The following is a 19,369-nucleotide window of genomic DNA, read 5'->3' as shown; positions in this document are numbered from 1 at the left end:
GACGGTACAAACATGTTCTCTCATTCAGATGTATAATGAGACTATTAAAATGGATGGTTAATGTTGGATGGCTATTTTCAATAAAAAGGACTAAAAATCTACACACACATTAGAAGCTGATGTCTAAATTGCCTACTGTTATTTTTGCAGATTATACCCATTAAATCAATGATGACAGACAGACTTAACTTTAAAGAAAGGAAATTCATTGTAAAATTCTGATGGAAGTACTTTATGAAGATGCAGTTCAAGTCTGATTATGTCATGTTATCAGCTGCAAAAGGGTGTGTAATTTTATGGAGACACCCTATACCATATCGATAATAACAGCGTTAACGCACGTCCCCTTTGACACCATTTTTTTTTTTTCGCGCGATTAATTATAGCCCTTCCTACCCTCCGTAGTGGGCCCAGAGAGGCACAGTGTTATCATGGTTGTCAGGCTAAATTCACGTTTAGTTTTTAATGGCCAAAATAGGGCAAAGTTGAGGCAGCGAGACGAGCGTGAACCCGCTTGACGCGACCCATTAAGGTTGTTTTTCGAGCATGTTCTGATGAAAGCACAGCAGTGAAGCTCCTGGTGCTTTGCACAGCTCTCGTGGCCGCCCAAGAAGCGCTAAGGGATAGGGGGGAAATATTTGTTCTCAGCCGAAACGTAACTTTGGCTTTTAAGCTCAAATGTGGCACTCTGAGGCTTTTGGCCTAGGATTGTGGCATTTATCGTCATTTATTGAGCTGTAATACACAGATAAACTGAACGAACTAGGAGCGGGTTGTTAATAGAAAAAATATATACATTTTAATGTTTTTCTGCCCTCATTCTCCTGCTGCTTCACACTGTGCACTGATGAGTCACAGGTTTGTAACTTTGATCTGGCTAGTGAAGGCTCTGTAGCTGTATGATCAAGGGCACGAATGTGTCAATCATCGTTTAGTCAATCTTTGTTGTCTAGAGGCTGTTGTCGGCAGCCCGAGCGTCAAAGCGTGAGTGAATTTAAGTGGACTCACTCATATGAATTATATGAATGTTATGGAGAGTCTTCTGCCCTCAGCCGAGCGTACGGCTACTCGACTTTGGCAGCGAGCTAAACCGACAAAGAAAAATGGAGGCCCAAACTCCTTCCTCTCATTTATTTCTTCGCGTGAACGTGTGCGCGTGTGTGTGTGGTAAAACTGAAACATACATAAAACACAAATGTTATACACAAAATAAAAGGTTCTATACAATAACATGTTTATGTAAATAACAGAAAACTGGCTCCATTATGAGCAAATGAAATGAAGTGGCTACTTTAGCTTAGCACAAAAACGTGTGGGTTCGCGCCACATAAATAACAACAAAATAACAGAATAGACACACCAAAATTACATCTAACCCACTGTTAAAACGTACAAACTTACAGATTTTGTTTTGTCAAGGGTTCCCAACGATGTATGGTGCAGAGGAGGTGTGTAACGTCTTAACACCTCAAGGCCTCTTTTCCAACTGAAATAAAAAGTTCTTTCTGCCTGCTGCTTACAGCAAGTCGCCACTAGGGGAAGCCGAGCGCAAACAGCAATACCAAAGAAAAACTTAAGATTCTGAGTTAGAATAGCGACATCCTGTGGACGGATGAACAATGTACAATCTTAGAAAGAAATTAAACCCAAAAAGTAGTCAACATAAGACCAGAGGACATAACACTCCCCGCCTGACATCTGCAAGATGTCAGCCCTTAACTAATGAACGATACAAAACAACAACTCGTTTTACATGCTATCCTTAGACATCAAAAGCACAACTTCACGAATTGGGCGAATGTAAAACCTATTCTCGCCGTTTCGGCAAATCTTAACCTCAACTTTTCTGACATTACCGTCCTCACTTGGGAAAGATTTTGTGATCAGTCCGAGTGGCCAATTATTCCTATGTTCTAGAGACTCCCTCATTAAAACAACGTTGCCCATTTGAAGGTTTGGCTTTTTTGTTTTCCACTTGCGACGAACCTGCAAGCCTGCGATGTATTCTTTCTGCCAACGACTCCAGAAAACATTAGCTAAGTACTGCACGCGCTTCCATTGGGCTTTGAATAGGTCACTGGTCTGAAACTGCCCTGGTGGAATCGGTGGTGTGCCAACCTTTTGCGTGAGTAGCATCGCAGGAGTAAGAATGACTGGGTTTTCGGGATCTGTAGAAACGGCTGTTAGCGGGCGTGCATTTACAATTGCGGTGACTTCAGCTAACAATGTTACGAGTACTTCATGTGTGAGCTTCCCATATGGATGTTCAAGGAGCATTGCATTGAGGATTTTTCGGGTGACGCCGATCATGCGTTCCCAGGAACCAGCCATATGGGATGCATGTGGAGGATTAAACTGCCATTTGCACGCACTGTCTTTCAAGAATGTGCCTATTTTGTCATTGTGACAGCCTAGTTTGTCTATTTGGAGCTCTTTGCAGGCACTCACAAAATTTGTCCCACAATCAGATCTCAAGAGTTTGGCACCACCTCGGATGGCAAAGAAACGACGCAGTGCATTAATGAATGACGATGTGTCCATTGACTCAATCACTTCAATATGAATTGCACGTGTACTCATGCAGGTGAATATGACTGCCCATCTTTTAGCATCTGCATTAGCACCACGCGTTTTTCTCACTGTAACGGACCAGGGACCGAACACATCAAGGCCTACATTTGTGAAAGGAGGGTCCGTGGACAGCCTGTCCTCAGGAAGTTCAGCCATTATCTGTTCAGGTTGCCTGCCCCTTAATTTGCGGCATGTGATGCACTTGAAAATCACACTGCTTACTGCTCTTTTTCCTCCCACAATCCAAAAGCCCCCTGCTCTGACTGCTCCCTCCGTGAAATGCCTTCCCTGGTGACATAATTTTTCGTGAAAGTGTCTTATTATGAGCTGAGCAAGATGATGCTTTCCAGGGACGAGTATGGGATTGGTTTCTTCTGCAGACAACTGTGCTTTCTTTAGTCGGCCTCCAACTTTAAGGAGCCCTTGCGTGTCAACAAATGGATTCAGTTTGCTGAGTGGACTTGAGTTTTTTAGAGCTGTGCCTTTTTCAATGCATCCAATATCTTCTGCGAAGACCTCTCTTTGAACGGTGCGAATGATCGTGGTCTTGGCTAGTTGCAGTGACTTTTCAGTTAAATGTTTGTTGCAGTTGTGCCAGCCACGACAGGAAACCTCAGAGTTGTTCTTGAATGATTGAGCTATATGTTGGAGTTTGGCAATAGCCTTTTGCAGCACCTTCCAACTTGAAAACCTTTCAAATCTGGCACTATTAAACTGGCCTTTTGATAGGGTGGTAGTGCAAGTTGTTACCTCAGGACGCAACTCACAGTCAGTCTCTGGGTCTATGAGATCGAAGGTTTGACTTCGAACTTGACTTTGGTCCAACCTGGAGAGGAAAGCTGGGCCTCTGAGCCAGGTGGAGCTGGAGAGCTGCTCAGCGGGCAACGCTCGTGTGGCATGGTCTGCCGGATTTAAGTGTGTGGGCACGTAATGCCACTGGTGAGTTTGTGCAAAGCGCCTGATGCGTTCGACTCTGTTGTGCACATAAACGTGAAAGCGTCTCTTGGTGTTTGAGATGTACCCAAGCACTACCTTTGAGTCTGTGTAAAGATTCACCTGATCGACTGTGACATCCAGCTCCTCTAGAACCAACTCTGCTACTTCCACGGCCAGGACTGCTGCACAGAGTTCAAGTCGGGGTATGGTGATGTCTGGTTTAGGAGCTAAACGTGCTTTGCCGAGGAGGAATCCCACTTCGCTGTGTCCGTCCTCATTTGTGAGTTTGAGGTAGGCTACCGCACCTACGGCTTTTGTGGAAGCATCACAAAAAACGTCAATCTCTATTCTTTGGGCTGCAGACAGCGGTATTGAAGTGTACATTCTGGGAATTTCAAGATGTTGTAGGTGTCCGAGGGAACTTTTCCACTTTTGCCACTGTTCTAATTTGTCTTTTGGCAGTTCAGTGTCCCACTCTGAAACATTTGTGGAAATGTCTCTGAGTATGGTTCTACCCCCTACGATTACTGGAATAGCAAAACCAAGTGGGTCGAACACACTGTTGATAACTGACAGAACTCCCCTTTTTGTGAACGGCCTTTCATTTACTCTTACTTGGAACTTGAATTGGTCAGTCAACAGCTCCCATCCTAAGCCCAAACTGCGCTGCATTGGTGGGGTAGTCTGCCCAATGTCAAGACCTTGCATGCCTACAGCACGATCTTCGGTTGGAAAGGCTCCTGTTATGAGAGGACAATTGGATGAGATTTTGTGCAGGCGTATGTTACACTGAGCCAGCATCTTCTGTGCCCTACTAAGAACATCAATGGCCTGCTCTATGGAAGAGAATGACTTTAGCCCATCATCTACATAGAAGTGCCGTTCAATGAATTCTTTTGCGTCACTGCCAAATTCCATTTCTCCTTCTATGGCTGTTCTTTTCAGTCCAAAGATGGCGACTGATGGGGAAGGACAATTACCAAACACATGGACAGTCATCCTAAATTCTTGCACTTTTCCATCAAGGTCATGATTTTGGAACCACAAGAAACGAAGGTAGTTACGGTGGTCTTCTCGTACTATAAAGTTGTGAAACATATGCTCCACATCTGCCATAACGGCGTATGGGTCGGACCTAAACCGCATCAGAACTCCTACGAGAGTGTTGTTAAGATCTGGTCCCTTGAGGAGCACGTCATTGAGAGAAACATTGTCAAGTTGAGCACTCGAATCAAAGACTACCCTAATTTTTTCTGGCTTTTGCGGGTGGTAAACGCCAAAACTAGGGAGATACCAGCACTCTTGATCTGGCGCCAGTGCGGGCGCTGGTTCGGCATGGCCCTTGCTGAATATTTTCTCCATAAACTCAGCGTAATGCGCTCTCATTTCAGGTTTTCTTCTCAGCGTTTTGCGGAGCGACATTAAACGATTGTAGGCCTGCTGCCGATTGTCAGGTAGGCGCCGCCTAGGTGAGCGGAATGGAAGTGGAGCTACCCAGTTATTCGCCTCATCTTTAGCAAAGTTGTTGTGCATAATGTCTAGGAACAACGCATCTTCTGCCGAAAGTGCAACTTTGTCGTCATTTGTTGTTTGTTGGAAAATATGTTGTCCTAGTTCCGCTTGTGTGTTTAGTGGATCGTTTTTGGTGTATTTCTCTTTGATAACGATTGTGTTTTCGCAAGGACTGAGGAACGTGGGACGTCCACTGTTTAGAACGTTCGTCTTAAATGAGTTCAATGTGGGTTTATGAGCTCCAGAGAGACAGACATCACCTATGACAACCCATCCTAAATCGAGACGCTGGGCATGAGGTGCATTGTTTGGCCCATTTACCTGACCACGAACTTTATGAGCCTGAATGATGTCCCTTCCCAGGAGCAGAAGAATGTCTGCCGATGGGTCGAGAGGAGGAATCTGTGAAGCGATTGATCGCAAATGAGGGTGAGCTGCTGCTACCTCAGGGCTGGGAATTTCGTCTCTATTATCTGGAATCTGATCACATTCTGTTATTGTAGGCAGCATCATGGAGACCTTACCATCTACATCTTCTACAACAAAGCCATCAGCTTTACGACCTTGTGTCTCTGATAAACCTGCACATGTTCTCATGGTGTATGGGAATATGGTACCTTGCACATTAAACATGTCAAAAAACGCAGATCTGGCTAAGGATGAATTGCTCTGATCATCCAACATGGCATATACCCTCTTTTTCTTTTCTGGAGAAGTTCGGCGATATACATTAACTAAACAGATCTTTGAGCATGATTTTCCTTTTACGCCTTGCCCACATACTTCTGTGCAACTGGCTGTGTTCACAGGATTTGGGCCCTCAGACTCCCCGCCGTGACTCTGGGTTGGGGGATTAAAGTCTTGAGGTGTCCATGGAGGTGGACCGACATGCATGGCAGACACATGAGCATCGCTATCACATTCTGAGCATTGGATAATAGCTTTACAGTCTCGAGCCCTGTGATTTGTGGACGCACAACATTTAAAACAAATGGCGTGCTCTTTGAGAATGTTCTTTCTTTCGTCTAGTGTTTTCATTCTAAACCCCCTGCATTTGACGAGTGAATGTGGTTTTTGGTGGATAGGACATTGTTTGTCTGGATCGAGTGCTGTCAATTTAGCCGGACTGATCTCTATTTTATTCACCGCCAATGGAACTCTGTATTTGTCTCGTCTTACTGATGTCTTATCAACCCTTGGATTTATTACGTTTGAACACTGTAACATAAAGCTAGGGTCTGTTCTCATTTCAGCGTAGTCATTTACGAACCGCACAAAATACGAAAAAGGTGGATAGACTGCACCGTTTTCCCTTTTGTATTTGGTACCTTGTGTAACCCATGACTCCTGGAGTCCATATGGGAGTTTTTCAACTATCGGGTTTATGCCCCTTGGTGTGTCGAGAAAGCTAAGACCCGGCAAATAACTTTCACTTTTGGCATACGATAGCTCTAACAGAAGATCAGCAAGCTCCTGCAGTAAGTGAGTGTCTTTGTTGGAGATTCTTGGAAAAGTCTGCAACCGTTGGAAGAGTGAGGATTCAATTACCTCTGGAGAGCCATAAGTCTTGTCTAGCCGCTGCCACAGACGTTGGAGACCTGCCTGTGGATTACTCACGTGGACCGCCCTGATCCTCTGAGCGTGTTGAAGAGACTCCCCGCCGAGCCACTTGGTGAGAAGGTCGAGCTCTTCGCTGGGCTTGAGATTGAGGCCTTCCGTCGCGTTGCAGAACATGGACTTCCAGGACAGGTAGGACTCTGGCCGGTTGTCGAAAACCTTGAACCCCGATGTCAGCAGATCACGCCGTGCTAGATAGGCTGCTAAATTGGACAGTTCACTTTGTGGGGTTGCTGAAGGTGTAGGCTGGTGTGAGATGTCCGTTCTCGCACGATGAGATTGGAGATGCTCTTCGTCAGCGATGTCGATGTGACGCACATGTGGAAAAGCACCAGCTGATTTTGGGCTATTTTCTGGTTGTTGAGAGTCATTGTGCCTAACCAGGTGCTCATTGTTTGGCGTTTGTGTGCCATCTGCTTGGACACGCTGGTCGTCAAAGTGAGCATGCACATACTCTTGTGCACGCCTGATGGAGGGGGGTGTCTTGGAAAATACCCCTTGCTCGCTGAGGTCGACTTTGGCGCGCTCCTCTTCTTCGAAAGTCGCCTCCCAAACTTTAGCTGCGGCGAGCGCTGCTTCTGCTTCACCTTCCGTCTTCAGAGCGTGTAGTGTTGCCTCGATGCGTGCCTTCTCGACCTCCATGTCGATTTGGCGTTTGGCGTACCGTGCTCTGGCGTAGGCAGCTTCGGCGTCTGCTCGTGCTTGTGCAGCAGCTTGACTCGTTCTGGACCGGCGTGAAGAATGAGAATGACTGGCCTCCGACCTGGTGACCACTTGGCTGATAGGTGGTGAAACTTCTTGCTGAGACATCTTGGGTGCTTGATGTGTTGAAAATCTTTTTACTCTTCTGCCCTCAGCCGAGCGTACGGCTACTCGACTTTGGCAGCGAGCTAAACCGACAAAGAAAAATGGAGGCCCAAACTCCTTCCTCTCATTTATTTCTTCGCGTGAACGTGTGCGCGTGTGTGTGTGGTAAAACTGAAACATACATAAAACACAAATGTTATACACAAAATAAAAGGTTCTATACAATAACATGTTTATGTAAATAACAGAAAACTGGCTCCATTATGAGCAAATGAAATGAAGTGGCTACTTTAGCTTAGCACAAAAACGTGTGGGTTCGCGCCACATAAATAACAACAAAATAACAGAATAGACACACCAAAATTACATCTAACCCACTGTTAAAACGTACAAACTTACAGATTTTGTTTTGTCAAGGGTTCCCAACGATGTATGGTGCAGAGGAGGTGTGTAACGTCTTAACACCTCAAGGCCTCTTTTCCAACTGAAATAAAAAGTTCTTTCTGCCTGCTGCTTACAGCAAGTCGCCACTAGGGGAAGCCGAGCGCAAACAGCAATACCAAAGAAAAACTTAAGATTCTGAGTTAGAATAGCGACATCCTGTGGACGGATGAACAATGTACAATCTTAGAAAGAAATTAAACCCAAAAAGTAGTCAACATAAGACCAGAGGACATAACAGAGAGGGATCAAAAGTATGGCGTTAAAGGTTATGCACTGAAAAATGTGCGTGCGCCTACATTTTGTGCTGGTGCAGCTTAAGAAAGAAATTAGGCGAACCAGTGCAACTAATGCAAAAAGTAAGTGCCAATGTTATATGGCAATATTATTTTTTTCCAATATCATTCAGGCCTAACTTGTATGTGTATTTTTAAATTTTTAAGAGCTAAAAAGTCACACAATAATTCAGAAATTCAATGGCATTGCCAAAAAATACAAAAATTTCTACGTTTTATACTCCACAACACTCCTGGAAAGAGCAGATGAAGAAGTACTGTAAAAAGTACAGTACTGTAACATGTAACACGATCAACTTTTGTTAATTAAAAAACCCCAAAAATTATTTCTGTATCGGATCAGGACTCTGTATCAATGACTCTGGTGCAAAAATATGCGATTGAGACACCCCTAGAATGAACGTGTGGAATGAAAGAATGTGAACATTTTTGAGCACCATGAGAACCTCCAGCCTGGATTGCCAGGTACCTTTGAATTTCTCTTGCGGCCGCTCGAAGCTCACTATTTTTGGGCTCAATCACACGGAGGATCGGGGTGATAACCCCGCTCTCGGGCGAGATGTAACTGGCTTTTTGGCGCAAAATGTAGCACTCTGTGGTGGATTGACTGGCACAGTCCACCCCTACAGTTAACACTTCAATCATTTTGTCTCACTTTTCACATTTTATATTTTGTAATTTTATTTCATAAATTATATTAAAGTGCCTCTAACATCAAAAAGCATGTTTATTTCATATTTCACGATGTGTTTTATGCTCCTAAATTAAATGGACCGCTCGGATGTGAGTGGAAGCAATCGATATATTTATTCAATTTTTTGAATCCCGATTACTATATTATTCTGAAGGACTGCAGATTCAGCTGATTTTGCAGATTAATTCATTTATTTTTCACATCACGCCAGCCCATTGTGCTGTAGGCTTTTGTTGCTGCACCAGGCAGAGACGCGTGAGCCTTTTTGGATTTCAAAAAGATCCTGTTCACAACGAAGAATGGGCAAAACAAGACCGACAACTGTGGGACCATTGAAGAAACAAAGAAGTGAGTAAGCTACGTGATATATATTATGCCAAATAATGGGATGATGGCGCACGTTTTAACAAGGAGGTGACTTGCATTTTGTGGGTGTCAATGCTCCCTATCCACTGAAAAGGCGGCTTGTCACACACCATGGTCGACGGCTCTCGTCTGCGGTTCTCGATCGTGTAGAGACTTCCACCCCTCTCGGCCCTCTTCGCTCAGTTACGCGCTCTGACGTTGGCCGGTTTGTCCACCGAGACTGCGGCATTTTCGGCATTCAACAACGAGCCGAACCTTGCCCGCCGCCAGGGGCTGGCCGAACTGTGAAGGCTATCACCCCCGCGGCCGTGTGTGACATGAGTTTGGGTAGTTTCGTGTGATTTTTCCGTTTTCGAAAGGCGAGGAAGATTCTTGGAAGAGCCGCTCGGTTTGGGTTAGCATGTAGCATAGCTCTCACACTCTTTCCTTGTCTCTGAGTCCTCGACAAAGTCGACAAACTCCGGTGGCATAAAATACTGTTCGGGAGGTTTAAGAAGTCGGCAGTTCTGACCATTATGCAGTAATTTAGCCCTGTCGTACTGAATAAATGCATTTTTAATATTTCATATTCTAATTAGCATAAGACTATTACATGTCATGACCATACAATTTATTTAGCAGTTGGGGAAAAATACCTATATAATAAAAGAATATCCTGTAAAAATATTGTAGTAGAGAGATAAAAACAATGATGACATTTTGCTGCACTCTGTCATATTTTCCTCGTTCTGAATCTTCCTCCTCCATTGGGCTGAATCGTTACTCTGCCGACATCATCACCTAGATGGCGGCACTAGAACACCATAATGGCAGGAGTAGCTAAACGGCAGTTTGAAAGACTCATTTCTCGTCATCTGCGCTTTGCCAAATCGTTGTATATAGTCGAACCATCTCAAAATATGATTTTCAGTCACATAATAATGCTATTTAAGATTTTTTTAATGGTGGCACTTTAAACCAATTAATTATAAGGTATTTGGTAAAAAAATGATGGTTAATTAATCTTTTCAAGGATGAAGTTGCCCATTTCTTGTTTCTTGAATTATGCAATGTAAGCACATTGGTGAACTCCTGTGTTAATAGGTGTATTTAATTTTTATAAATGCATAATTTAAAAAATGCGATTAATCACAAGTTAACTATGGACTGCATGCGATGACTTACACTTATTTAGTTCATAAAAACTATGAATCCACTCACAATGTCACGGTCAAGTAAGTGGTTTTTGCTCAGCATTTCATCATCCTGAACCAATGGGGAGGGTCTTGGTGCAAGAGGGGTTATGTCCATAGGCGGGAAGTCAGCCCTCCCCATCCCACTAATGGCGTTCCCTGCATGAAAACAAGAAACGCTACTTTCAGTATGTGTGAATGAAGGGTGAATCAGTCTGGGTGCCTTTCACAGGCCCATGTCTTCCAACATGTTTGCAGGTGTGAATCGAGATAATCTCTGGCCTTTTCATTATTTGTGCTGTCAGCTTGATAAACAACAACTACGTTTCATGAGAATCACAGATTCCTGGCTTGAATGTTTAAACATGCAGGTTTCATATGCATTGACCAAGGGCGTAGGCTTGCATAGGGACAGTAGGGACATATAGCAACTAGCAACTTTTTAGGATTGTCCCCACCAACTTTTAAGCAACCTTATTTGCATTATATAATGACTTCAGTTATATATAGTGCTGGCCAAAAGTATTGGCACCCCTGCAATTCTGTCAGATAATGCTCAATTTCTCCCAGAAAGTGATTGCAATAACAAATGCTTTGGTAGTAATGTCTTCGTTTATTTTGCTTGCAATGAAAAAACACAAAAGAGAATGGAAAAAAAAAAATCATTATAATTTTACACAAAACTCTAAAAATGGGAAATTGAGCATTATCTGACAGATTTGCAGGGGTGCCAATACTTTTAACCTGCACTGTAAGTAATTTAGATGTTTTGTAAGGGTTAGGGTTTACCATTATTAAATGAATTATTTTTATAATGCTCAGACTTACATTTCACTTGCTGAATTTGCCGGTCCATTTCCCCCCCTCAAACACACGTTTGATTGACTTGCATTTATTTAAAATGTATTTCTTTATTAATTTTCTACATTATTTTTTAAAGATATTTTTATTTGCAGCCTATGCAAACATTTTATTTTCAGATAATCGTACATTAATCATAATCAAGGTAAAGAGTTGAGTTTGGCTGTGCTTATGGACAAAAACAGTAGTGTTTTACTTGAAGGAATATAAGGTATGTTCAAATATTGCCATTTCAATTTGCTATTAAAATCCAGACATTTATTCTGGAAGTTTTCAAAATGTTTCTTTAGTCATTTTTGAAAACAAAGGTTTGACTCGAACACTGTATCACCTGAACCGATACACGTGAAAGTTGGTATATGTCAATACAGATTTATTTAGCATTGATCATTTAGCCTATCAATAAATTAGGTTCATATACGTGAGAAATGTAAACCTGACCCCCGTTCACCCAATCTGTTAGCTCTGATTAATGTCCCGTCCCCACCAAAAAGTGGACTTGCAGGTTATATTGTCCCAACCAATGTCGAGACCAAACCTACGCCTTATTGATTATTGTGCTGATTGAATGACAGCAGGGAAGTTTATAAACATTGTTCTCTCATTGCACCACTTTGAGTATGCCCTGGTTCAGAAATACACATGTGAGCAAACATTTTGGTAAGCAAGATGATGAACTTCATGCTTCAAAGAACACATTTTAAGCTGTTTCCACGCCAATGAATAATAACAATTTGGTACATTTAAAGATAGTTGTTCAAAGATTATAATGTCCTACTCACTGTCCATCAAATAATCTTCTGAGATCGGACTTACTCAAGCAGGTGTTGTGGGTGAACATACGTTGCAGTCTCAGACATTCCTGCCACTGGTTGCCGCTCCCTTTACAGTTGCACCACAGTGATACATCGGCAGAGTCATTAGCAATGTAGTTTGGAGTCATGATAGTACCTAAACATTAGAAACAGAGCACGTTGACTTTGAAGTTATCCATCACAGTTATTCTTAATGATGCCTGTTGCAAAATTGTTTTCTACTTGCTTGAGCTAAGTTTGCAAAAGGCAGTAGTTTTTGTTTGTTTGATTTTTTTTTCTTCCGGGGTTTGGGGGCTTCTACGGAAGCCCTAAAGCAGTGGTTCTTAACCTTGCTAAAGGTACCGAACCCTACAAGTTTCACATTTGGATTCAACCCTTCGGAATTAGATAATAAAGCAATTAAAAAAAAAAAAAAAATTCAAAGCCAATATATCAAAGCTAGTAAGCTAATTATTTAGCAAATTCCCATTCAAAATTTCTCTTATTTTGACAGCATGTTTTATAAACAGGTCAAAGTTTGAGACCACGCTGCCCATTAGTCTATTGTATTTCCCCATATCAAGTGCGAATCAATCATCCACTGAGCAAACCACTTCCTCTGCCCATCAGTTTGAGGACTAGCATTTAAAAGAAATGGATTAAACCTTTAAATTGGGAGCAAACCAGTTCCTCCGCCCATCAGTTTGAGGACTAGCATTTAAAAGAAATGGATTAAGCCTTTAAGTTGGGAGCAAATTAGTCCAAAACCTGGTCTAAAAAGCCAATTTGCCTGGATTTAATCAGCGTACGGAAATAGGGCTCTGCATTTCTTTACCTTCGCCGAACCCCTTAGACTTACTCACAGAACCCCTGGGGTTTGATCGAACCCAGGTTATGAATCAATGCCCTAAAGGGATATCGACAGATATAAAATAAATTTAAACAATCTGGTGCATACCAGGTAGTATGTGGTGCGCACTAGAAATCTGTTCTTTCCAGTGTGTTCCGAGACAATGTGCAGTAATGGTAAGGATGTGCAAGTAATGCTGTAAGATGTCTGCCTCTGGCATTGGACTTCTTGCCCGTGTGCATGGCATTATGAAGTCTACCAACAAATTTTGCAGCATAATGTCGGGCCCAGTTTGAGAAAGCTGGGTCTTCCTCAGAGGTCATGGGTCTTCCAGCAGGACAATAACCCAAAAAACACTTCAAAAAGCACTAGAAAATGTTTTGAGAGAAAACACTGGAAACTTCCAAAGTGGCCAGCAATGAGTCCAGACCTGAATCTCATAGAACACCTTTGAAGAGATAAAAAATGACAGTTTGGAGAAGGCACCCTTCAAATCTCAGAGACCTGGAGCAGTTGGCCAAAGAAGAATGGTCTAAAATTCCAGCAGAGCATTGTAAGAAACTCATTGATAGATACCGGAAGCAGTTGTTCGCAGTTATTTTGTCAAAAGGTGAAGCTTCCAAATATTAAGCTGAGGGTGCATTTTGGGGGTACTTTTGTCTGGCCCATTTTTGGAGTTTTGTGTTAAATGATAATGAGTAATAAAAAATTTTTTTTCATTCTGTTTTGTCTTTTTTCATTTTAAACAAAATAAATGAAGATATTACTACCAAAGCATTTGTAATTGCAATCATTTTCTGGGAGAAATTGAGCATTATCTGACAGAATTGCAGGGGTGCCAATACTTTTGGCCAGCACTGTATAAAAGGGAACTTTCTCATGCGCACCAGATTGTTTCTAGTGCGCACCACATACTATCTGGTGCGACCAGATTGTTTAAATGTATTTTATTTCTCTCGAAGTCCCTTTAGAGGCTCCGTAGGGTTTGCATATATTATGTGTATATGAAGTACAATGATATCTTTGTGAATACTGGAGATCATACATGAGTATATAATCATTAATTCATTCATCTTCCATGCCGCGTATCCTCACGAGGGTCTTAAATATACATAAATAGAATGGCGGTTTAATGTTCAATTTAGGTGTTTTTCTCCTTCGGTGACATACACAGATGTGGTTTAGTCCCCCTCTGTTAACTGAAGATAAATCCAGAGTGGTCACAGAAATTAATTGAACGGGAAAAAAACATGAAATATTAACTAATAAACACTGGACATGGCTTTGAAATTTTGGTTCAAGAGAATTATTTTTTAAAAACTAACATATGAAAGTGTCACATCACACTACAAACCTATTCTCCCTTGCTGTGTCAGTTTAGGCGTATTACAGTACCTGCGCTGATAGAGTGCAACTGGTGCTCCCTGACTGCTGAGCCTTCTTAGTACATTTAAAGTGCCTGTGACACGAAAAAGCATGTTTATTTCATAATACACGCGGTATTTTATGCCCCTGAATGATATGGACCGCTTGGATGTGTGTGGAAGCGATCGCTATATTTATTTAGTTTTTTGAATCCCGCGCCATGAAAATGAGTGACTTCCGGCTTCGGTCTTGCATTGAGGAGGAGGGCGCTGTGACGTGTACGGTAGAAGACGTTCTCTTCACTATACAGTGTACTGTTGTGTATGAGGACGAAGGATTCAGCTGATTTTGTGGATTAATACAGTACTTTTATTTTTTTGCATCACGCCAGCCAAACGGCTGCAGAAAAATCATTCTGTATGCGGGAGAGGCGTATGCGCCTTTTTGGAGTTTCAAAAGGTTCCCATTCACCGTGGATATTTACTGTGGGACCATTGGACTTACAAGGAAGTGAGTAAACATCTTTGTTTTGTATTATGTCAAATACGAATACAGTGATTACAAAGTAAACACTATAAAATTCCTTTAAATAAAGGACTACTTATGTTTGATCATTGATAGGCATGTAAAAAGCTATCCTCATGCTCATTAGCAGTTAGCTGTTAGCGCGTTAGCTACACAACAACTCCAGCCACCCTCCTCCAGGGAACGAACTGTAAATTGCTCTCCGCCGGGCGGTTTGCCGATCCGCAAAGAAATTCGACAACCGGGTCGTCATGTCAAATAATCCAGGCTAGTTATGTGTGATTTTCCACTTCGAAGACTTTGAAACATCCCTCGGTTCGGGTTAGCATGTCGGCTAGCTGTCACTCCTTCTGGTCTGTTTACATTCTCCGAAGCCGGGGAAGGGAAATTACATATGTCCGATTTAGGTGTCATAAAATATCGTTCGGGAGGTGTGACAGTAAAGGTGAAGTCGACTGTTTTGACCATTATGGAGTAATTTTGCCATTTCGTCTTGAATAAATGGATTTTTATTATTTTATATTCCATTTAGCACAAGATTGTTATTTGTCATGACCATGCCATTTATTTAGCAATTGGGGAAAGTACTTGGGTAAAAAGAATATCCTGTAAAAATATTGAAGTAAAGAGACAGAAACAATGACATTTTGCCGCTCTCTTCGTTGCGTTTTCCTCATTGTGAATAGTTCCCCCTCGACGGGCTGACTGGTCCTTCTCAAGCCATTTATATAGCTATTGGGGAAAAATACTTGGATAAAAAGAATATCCTGTAAAAATATTGGGAGTAGAGAGACTGAAACAATGACATTTTGCAGCTCTCTTCGTCGCGTTTTCCTCGTTCTGAACAATTCCCCCTCAATGGGCTGAATAGTAAAACCGATGAGCCTAGTCTACCGCTGACGTCATCCACCTGTTGGGGACGCTAAAGTCCTATAATGGTAGGCGTGGCTAACCGGCAGATTAAAAGACTAATTTCTCGTCATCTGCGCTTTGCTAAATTGTTGTATATAGTCGAATCGTCTCAAAATATGATTCTAATTCACATAATAATGCCATTTAAGACTTTTTTTCTGGTGTCATATGCTCTTTAAGTCTCTCTGAGTCCTTTGTGACAGATTTTCTCAGTCTGTAATACTTTGGAGCATTTTTCTGACTGACTCCGCATGTGTTCCGACCTGCTTCCCAGTCTTTGTTCCCGAGTGTCTTTCGCCTTCCGAGTTGGTACCCCTGCGTACTATCTATCTATTTACTTTAAATCTCGTTCGTGTACCAGACAGTTTTATATTAAGGGACTGAACTTGCCACTGTGTCTCTGAGGTTGATTTTGGGTCCCTCACACCTGGCAATCGTGACAGAAACTGTGGCGGTCCTAGCCTACACTCCCCTCTACTGGCTTTTATTGTTGTTACACTTTCTGCTTTGTGGCTTGAGTTCAACCTTGGCAGGCTGGGTGTGGCAGACCTGGGAGTGCACCTGCAGCTCATCGCAATCAACACTGCTTTTAAGGAGCGGCCCGGGCAGCAAGCAGGTGCCAGATGATTCTGCCAATCACCAGTGGTACATCGGCCAACTATGCCTGTAGTGTTTGACAATCGTTCATAGATCTCTTGACTAAAACTTGTTCTTTGCCATCAGGACAACCACCCATCAAGCCCTCGCAGCCACAGCCTGAACCACAGCCACAGCCTGAACCACAGCCATTGATCATTCAACCCACCAGACGCTCAACACTTTGTCCTTGTACAATAAATACCACTTCACGCTTCATCTGTTTCCGGCTCGCACTTTGGTCCAAGTCAACTTTGCCTGCCTTGTCCTAACAAGAAACAGGGCTTTACAGAATTATGGTACATACATAGAAAGGATTGTAAATAATTTGGTCCCCTAGGAATCAATTCTGAAAGGAGATGGGTTAAATGGCCTTCAGTGAGCAAGACTTCGGTGGGGAGGCAGTTTGACGACGATGTGAACTAAATACTGGACATGGCTTCGACGGAAAGCTGCACTTGATGGGAGCAACCAATGCTAACTTTGCAGCTAAAGAGGAGAAAAGGTCCAGAACAAGGTGTAAATAAATGCACCAAGTCATGATCGAAACTGCCTTCTCCTGGCTAACTCGTAACCTAAAGGCACAATAAGGCCGCAATAAATAATTCAGCCCTGATATAATAAAAATCAGGGTCCGAGAATCGATAGATATTTGCCCATGCTAAATGGCTACCAGGTTTCGAGAAGATCGGTTCATGAAAGTTAGCGTCCACAAGAGCAACGACAACAACCCGAGTGGCCACTTGACAGGACTTTATCCTGTCAAATTAAATCCAATCCAAGTTTGTCTTGATGGGCATTACAGTGTACAATATTTCCTGGGGCATTCCATGTGACTTTTCCACTGAACATCTCTTTCAGCTGCTCATTACAGCCCATACCGATAAGTCCTGCATAGGCATGGAGGCAAAGACTCCTCTCTCTGTCTCTCAGACAGCCACTGGTCGCTTGTGGTGATGGCTGGCAGTTCTGGATGAAATCAGCTAATCTGGACCTAGAAATAGAAAACAACTGACAATGAAAAATTAAAAGACTCGTAATTTTAAAAGTAAAAGTATTACCCGGAACATTTCTCCATTGTACTTGCGGAGATACGTCATAACAAACCCAGCCCAGACTTGACAGGGCTGAGGTGTGGTCTGTGAAAACTGCGGGTTATAACTGGTACGCTAGCTCGGCGTAACAAAGGCTGCACACAACAGTGAAACTCTCCTTTTTCTCTTGATAATGAGACATTACTGTGGACAGTCTGGTCCGCTTTTTCGTTTTATTGTCCCGCTGTCCTCTTCCCCGTTTGAAACTCTTGCCTCCCGAGCCTTCGCCATATCAACTTTGCACACGTACTTTCAAATGTTAATTAAAAAAAAAAACTCATTAACTGTCAACGATATGTTGTGCTCGTCGACAAATTTACGTCATTAATGACACCGGCAACATCGACTAGTCAGGACAGCTCTAATATACAGGTACATACTGTATGTATATACACCGCTGGCCAAAAGTTTTGGCACCCCTGCAATTCTGTCAGATAATACTCAATTTCTCCCATAAAATGATTTCAATTACAAATACTTTGGTAGTAATATCTTTATTTATTTTGCTTGAAATAAAAAAACACAAAAGAGAATGAAAAAAAAAAATCATTATCATTTTACACAAAACTCCAAAAATGGGCCGGACAACAGTATTGGCACCCTCAGCCTAATGCTTGGTAGAACAACCTGTAGACAAAATAGCTGCGAACAACCGCTTCCGGTATCCATCAATGAGATTCTTACAATGCTCTGCTGGAATTTTAGACCATTCTTCTTCGGCCAACTGCTCCAGGTCTCTGAGATTTGAAGGGTGCCATTTTCAGATCTCTCCACAGGTGTTCTATGCAATTCAGGTCTGGACTCATTGCTGGCCACTTTAGAAGTCTCCAGTGCTTTCCCTCAAACCATTTTCTAGTGCTTTTTTAAGCGTGTTTTGGGCCATTGTGCTGCTTGAAGACCCATGACCTCTGAGCTTTCTCACATTGGGCCCGACATTATGCTGCAAAATTTGTTGGTAGTCTTCAGACTTCATAATGCCACGCACTCGGTCAAGCAGTCCAGTGCCAGAGGCAGCAAATCAACCCCAAAACATCAGGGAATCTCCGCCATGTTTGACTGTGGGGACGGTGTTCTTTTCTTTGAAGGCCTCATTTTCCCCCCTGTAAACTCTATGTTGATGCCTTTTCCCAAAAAGCTCTACTTTTGTCTCATCTGACCAGAGAACATTCTTCCAAAACGTTTTTTGCTTTCTCAAGTAAGTTTTGGCAAACTCCAGCCTGGCTTTTTTATGTCTCTGGGTCAGAAGTGGGGTCTTCCTGGGTATCTTACCATAGAATCCCTTTTCATTCAGACGGCGACGGATAGTATGGATTGACACTGTTGTACCCTCGGACTGCAAGACAGCTTGAAGTGGTTGGATGTTAGTCGAGGTTCTTTATTCACCATCAGCACAATCTTTCGTTGAAATCTCCTTTATCAATTTTGGTTTTCCGTCCACATCTTGGGAGGTTGGCCACAGTGCCATGGACTTTACATTTATTGATGACACTGCGCACAGTAGACACAGGAACATTCAGATCTTTGGAGATGGACTTGTAGCCTTGAGATTGCCCATGCTTACTCACAATTTTGCTTCACAAAAAGTCCTCAGACAGTTCTTAGGTCTTTCTTTTCTCCATGCTCAATGTGGTACACACAAGGACACAGGACAGAGGTTGAGTCAACTTTAATCCATTTTAACTTGCTGCAAGTGTGATTTAGTTATTGCCACCACCTGTTATGTGCCACAGGGAAGTGCCAGGTGCTGTTAATAACACAAATTAGAGAAGCATCACATGATTTTTCAAAGGGTGCCAATACTTTTGTCCAGCCCATTTTTGGAGTTTTGTGTAAAATTATATGACCCCCCCCCCGGTTCTCGTTCGTGTTTTTTCATTGTAAGCAAAATAAATGAAGCTATTACTACCAAAGCATTTGTAA

At 42.5% G+C, this 19,369-nt stretch overlaps 2 protein-coding genes across 2 annotated transcripts in view; both read right to left on the bottom strand.

Annotated features, from left to right (window-relative positions):
* The window catches only part of gfra3 (GDNF family receptor alpha 3), a 41,451-nt gene that overhangs the window by 6,287 nt on the left and 15,795 nt on the right, over nt 1–19,369 (bottom strand). The window contains exons 5-7 of the mRNA XM_057849527.1: nt 17,237–17,349; nt 12,090–12,224; nt 10,441–10,571 (exon numbers count right to left, since the gene is read on the bottom strand). Of these exons, the coding sequence (XP_057705510.1) occupies nt 10,441–10,571; nt 12,090–12,224; nt 17,237–17,349 (379 nt within the window). The remainder of the gene's footprint in view (nt 1–10,440; nt 10,572–12,089; nt 12,225–17,236; nt 17,350–19,369) is intronic.
* On the bottom strand, nt 1,130–5,395 carry LOC130923657 (uncharacterized). The gene is made up of 2 exons (XM_057849507.1): nt 1,402–5,395; nt 1,130–1,173 (listed from the first exon to the last, which is right to left on the bottom strand). The coding sequence occupies exon 1, from the start codon at nt 5,038–5,040 to the stop codon at nt 1,750–1,752; it is 3,291 nt and encodes a 1,096-aa protein (XP_057705490.1). The 5' UTR covers nt 5,041–5,395; the 3' UTR covers nt 1,130–1,173; nt 1,402–1,749.

Source organism: Corythoichthys intestinalis, chromosome 11, assembly GCF_030265065.1.
Source record: "Corythoichthys intestinalis isolate RoL2023-P3 chromosome 11, ASM3026506v1, whole genome shotgun sequence".
NCBI lineage: Eukaryota > Metazoa > Chordata > Actinopteri > Syngnathiformes > Syngnathidae > Corythoichthys > Corythoichthys intestinalis.
The sequence above is the reverse complement of the archived record's forward strand: the minus strand, read 5'-3'. Positions and strand labels throughout refer to the sequence as shown.

Coding starts and splice junctions, on each gene's coding strand:
- LOC130923657 (XM_057849507.1), bottom strand. CDS start 5,040: ATGCACAACAACTTTGCTAAAGATGAGGCGAATAACTGGGTAGCTCCA.